Source organism: Sabethes cyaneus, chromosome 3 (genome assembly GCF_943734655.1).
Source record: "Sabethes cyaneus chromosome 3, idSabCyanKW18_F2, whole genome shotgun sequence".
Taxonomy (NCBI): Eukaryota; Metazoa; Arthropoda; class Insecta; order Diptera; family Culicidae; genus Sabethes; species Sabethes cyaneus.
In genome coordinates this window covers 18,964,467-18,967,191 of record NC_071355.1, presented here as the reverse complement: position 1 = coordinate 18,967,191, position 2,725 = coordinate 18,964,467, and the positions used below count along the sequence as shown (strand labels likewise).

Here is a 2,725-nt window from a genome sequence, read left to right as displayed (position 1 = left end):
CGCTGTTGTACGCCGCCCATAGCATAAACAGATAACTGCGCACGGCATCGAATCTTAAAGTTCAACAGACCGGCAGTAATAAATCAGTGGATTCAAATTTATCTATCTACCTACCTTTCTGTGCGTGAGTTCTAGCCGTTGAATAATCATCGTTTTAACAGCACTTCATTATGAACTAATATGTGCCGAATTGGCATGGAATCAAAATAATTAATTTGTTGGCACAATCAATAAAATGTCATCGAAATGGTGTGCACGTTTTTTCTAAAATGTGGTGCTTATTTTATGTGAAATATAGTCACTTTTTCACGCGAATGAAACAAGACCTACAGTTACAAACCAAAAAGTATGTACTCGGATCAAATTCGCACGTGTTTCATTTACAGTTTAGCTTCAATCATCAATAATAATTGTATCCATTTGCGTTGCATCATGAGAGTGCTGTTTTCCTTGCTGGACTCCATCCTGTTTGGGAATGCGTCTTGCCCGATTCCACCGCCGAGCTTGTTTATGTGACAATCCCTCCGGCATCACTCTGCGACTACCGTTTGAGGAGTTAGACGCAGCTGCTGGCGTTTCTCGTTGTTGGTGTTGCTGCTGGAAACAGGAATCGTGACTAATCTAATAAAATCACATTTCAAATGTCAAACAGCTACCTACGTACGTTTTTAGGGTAACTGGCGGCAAGGGTACGCTGGCGTTGTAGTGGCGGCATTTGTTTGGCTAAAGTCTGCGGACCTTGTTTTTTGAACGGACCCCTCCTGTTAAATGTTTCTAACCTGTTGGAGTACTTGTTTCGCTGTAATTTGGACCACCAAAAAAGAAAATATTAGGCACTATTGGACAAAACATGGCACAATCTATACGTACAACGCCAAATGCTTTTGGTAGACCCATTTTACCCATCAATTTGGACATTTTGTAGACCCTTTGCTGAAAATTGGGATATTTATTAAATGGAATTCAAACAGTTTGTTGATGTTCGCTATACCTCCTCAATATCGGGTAGTATTAGAAACTGAAATCGTTCAGGAGGCAGTCTCTGTCGGACAGGTTTGAGTTTTAACCATTCTGTGACGGTAACCGAAATCTTTTTCTGCAAAATATTAGACCGTAAAAAATTTGTTAACCGAAACAAAAGGGATACCTGAACCGTACTTTGTTCTTCAGAAGCGCTCGATTCTCGATTTCGAGCAAAAGGTTGTAAGCTTCCTGAACCTTCGGGGGCAGCAGTTCAGGATTCATGGCTGCAAGTTCCTCTGACGTCTCCCAATTGCGATTCATTGTCGGTATGACACCGTGCATTAGGGGGGTCATTAAGTACGGCGGAGTACGACGGTTCATGAACTTTGGATTGTCCTTTATTTCCTTTAATATTTCCGCTTCCACGTCTTGTTCGATGTAGCGCTGTCTTTGAACCTGCTCCAGAATGGGAGATATGCCAAAGCGATCTTTGTGAAAATCTCGGAAACGGGTTTTCGCACTGAATTGTACGTAAACACCGTCAAAATCCTGCTTGGATATTGCCGCTACTTCCTCGTACATACTAAAATAACTTTCCAAGTTTTCTTCGCTTTCAAGTCTATCCTCGCTTTGCCTAGCCTTGAAGAACCAAGCCTTTTGCGTTGAAAAATAAACCGGAACCCGACCGCTATAAACATTCAATCTATAGCCGTAATACAGATCTCTATGACACCACTGAACGGCACGGTTGGCATCTTTCAAGCAGCAGAAATAAACCAGAAAATCATAAAAACCAACCAGTTTTTGATAGTCTTTAAAGAAATCATCTTTCAACCGGAACACCATAAAGGAAGGTAGACCCTTAGAAGCGAAATACTTGTGAACCGCATTCAAGCAATTAAAATCACTATCCTTTTTACGAAATAACCGAAAGTTACCCACATAAACCGGCCAGTACGTGCCCAGTGGCCAATCGATTTTGCACCGCGGGTCCCGTTCGGTTGGCTCTAGGTCCCTTTTCGTGTACGTGCGGGGTGCTAGCAGGTGTGCCGGGCAATCCCACTGCACCGACTCCTGTTCGTCTTCCGAAGGCGGACCGCCATCTTTTCGACGATCGCCACCCTCATCGTCCGTTATTTCTGCCTCGTCAATAACTATAAAATCGTTCAAATCATCCGGCACCGGTTCAAACATCTCGGCATCGCCACTGTCGGCGTTTGGTGGTTCTTTAGTGGAGACGCTTTGGTTTGTCTCGCCAGCGGGTACCTCCGGTACTGTGGTTTCCATTTTTTCAGAAATTCTCGGTTAAATTACTGCTCTCGGAAACTGGACAAGGTTGAATCGAGCGGCATTCGATGCCAGCAAGTGGAAATAAGTCAATAATTGGATACTTAGCCGTTAAGTATTGAATTATTTGGAGGATCAGCTAAGGAAAACCCTAAATCACTCACTCGATTTGTTTGCGACGTTTACGTTTACTTTATAAATATTTTTTGCTTTGCGAACAGAACAGGACAAGGCCGAAAATGACAAAAACATAGAAAACGTAGAAAACAACCATCAGTGTTACAGTGACACCAGATCTGCAGATATTTATGTCAACAAACTACGAATTTCTGCACTAAACTAAAGCTATATCCGAGCTATATCTACTTAGCTTTTTACGAGCCATAATAGAGCTTTCTGACAGCTCAACCACCCACACTAGCGAACACGAAATACGCGTGTATATACATGATGTTTACCTCATTTTGAGGAACAG

At 42.5% G+C, this 2,725-nt stretch overlaps 1 protein-coding gene across 5 annotated transcripts; it reads right to left on the bottom strand.

Annotated features, from left to right (window-relative positions):
* Positions 1–358: 358 nt before the first annotated feature.
* On the bottom strand, positions 359–2,425 carry LOC128742869 (uncharacterized). Of its 5 annotated transcripts, none has more exons than XM_053839355.1 (5): positions 1,159–2,425; positions 992–1,096; positions 871–933; positions 665–799; positions 359–597 (listed from the first exon to the last, which is right to left on the bottom strand). In XM_053839355.1, the coding sequence occupies exons 1-5, from the start codon at positions 2,248–2,250 to the stop codon at positions 394–396; spliced, it is 1,599 nt and encodes a 532-aa protein (XP_053695330.1). In that variant the 5' UTR covers positions 2,251–2,425; the 3' UTR covers positions 359–393. The 5 variants fall into 5 exon arrangements, with proteins under 5 accessions (XP_053695330.1, XP_053695331.1, XP_053695332.1 ...); XM_053839356.1 differs by having other exon boundaries at positions 359–594; XM_053839357.1 differs by having other exon boundaries at positions 419–597; positions 657–799.
* Between the last annotated feature and the right edge of the window lie 300 nt (positions 2,426–2,725).

Bases quoted from the DNA above. Each gene is read 5' to 3' on its own strand.
- LOC128742869 (XM_053839355.1), bottom strand. From the start codon at position 2,250: ATGGAAACCACAGTACCGGAGGTACCCGCTGGCGAGACAAACCAAAGC. The intron at 934-991 runs GTATAGCGAACA...CCCAATTTTCAG, and splicing joins TACTACCCGATATTGAGGAG to CAAAGGGTCTACAAAATGTC. The intron at 598-664 runs GTACGTAGGTAG...TCCTGTTTCCAG, and splicing joins CCGCCAGTTACCCTAAAAAC to CAGCAACACCAACAACGAGA.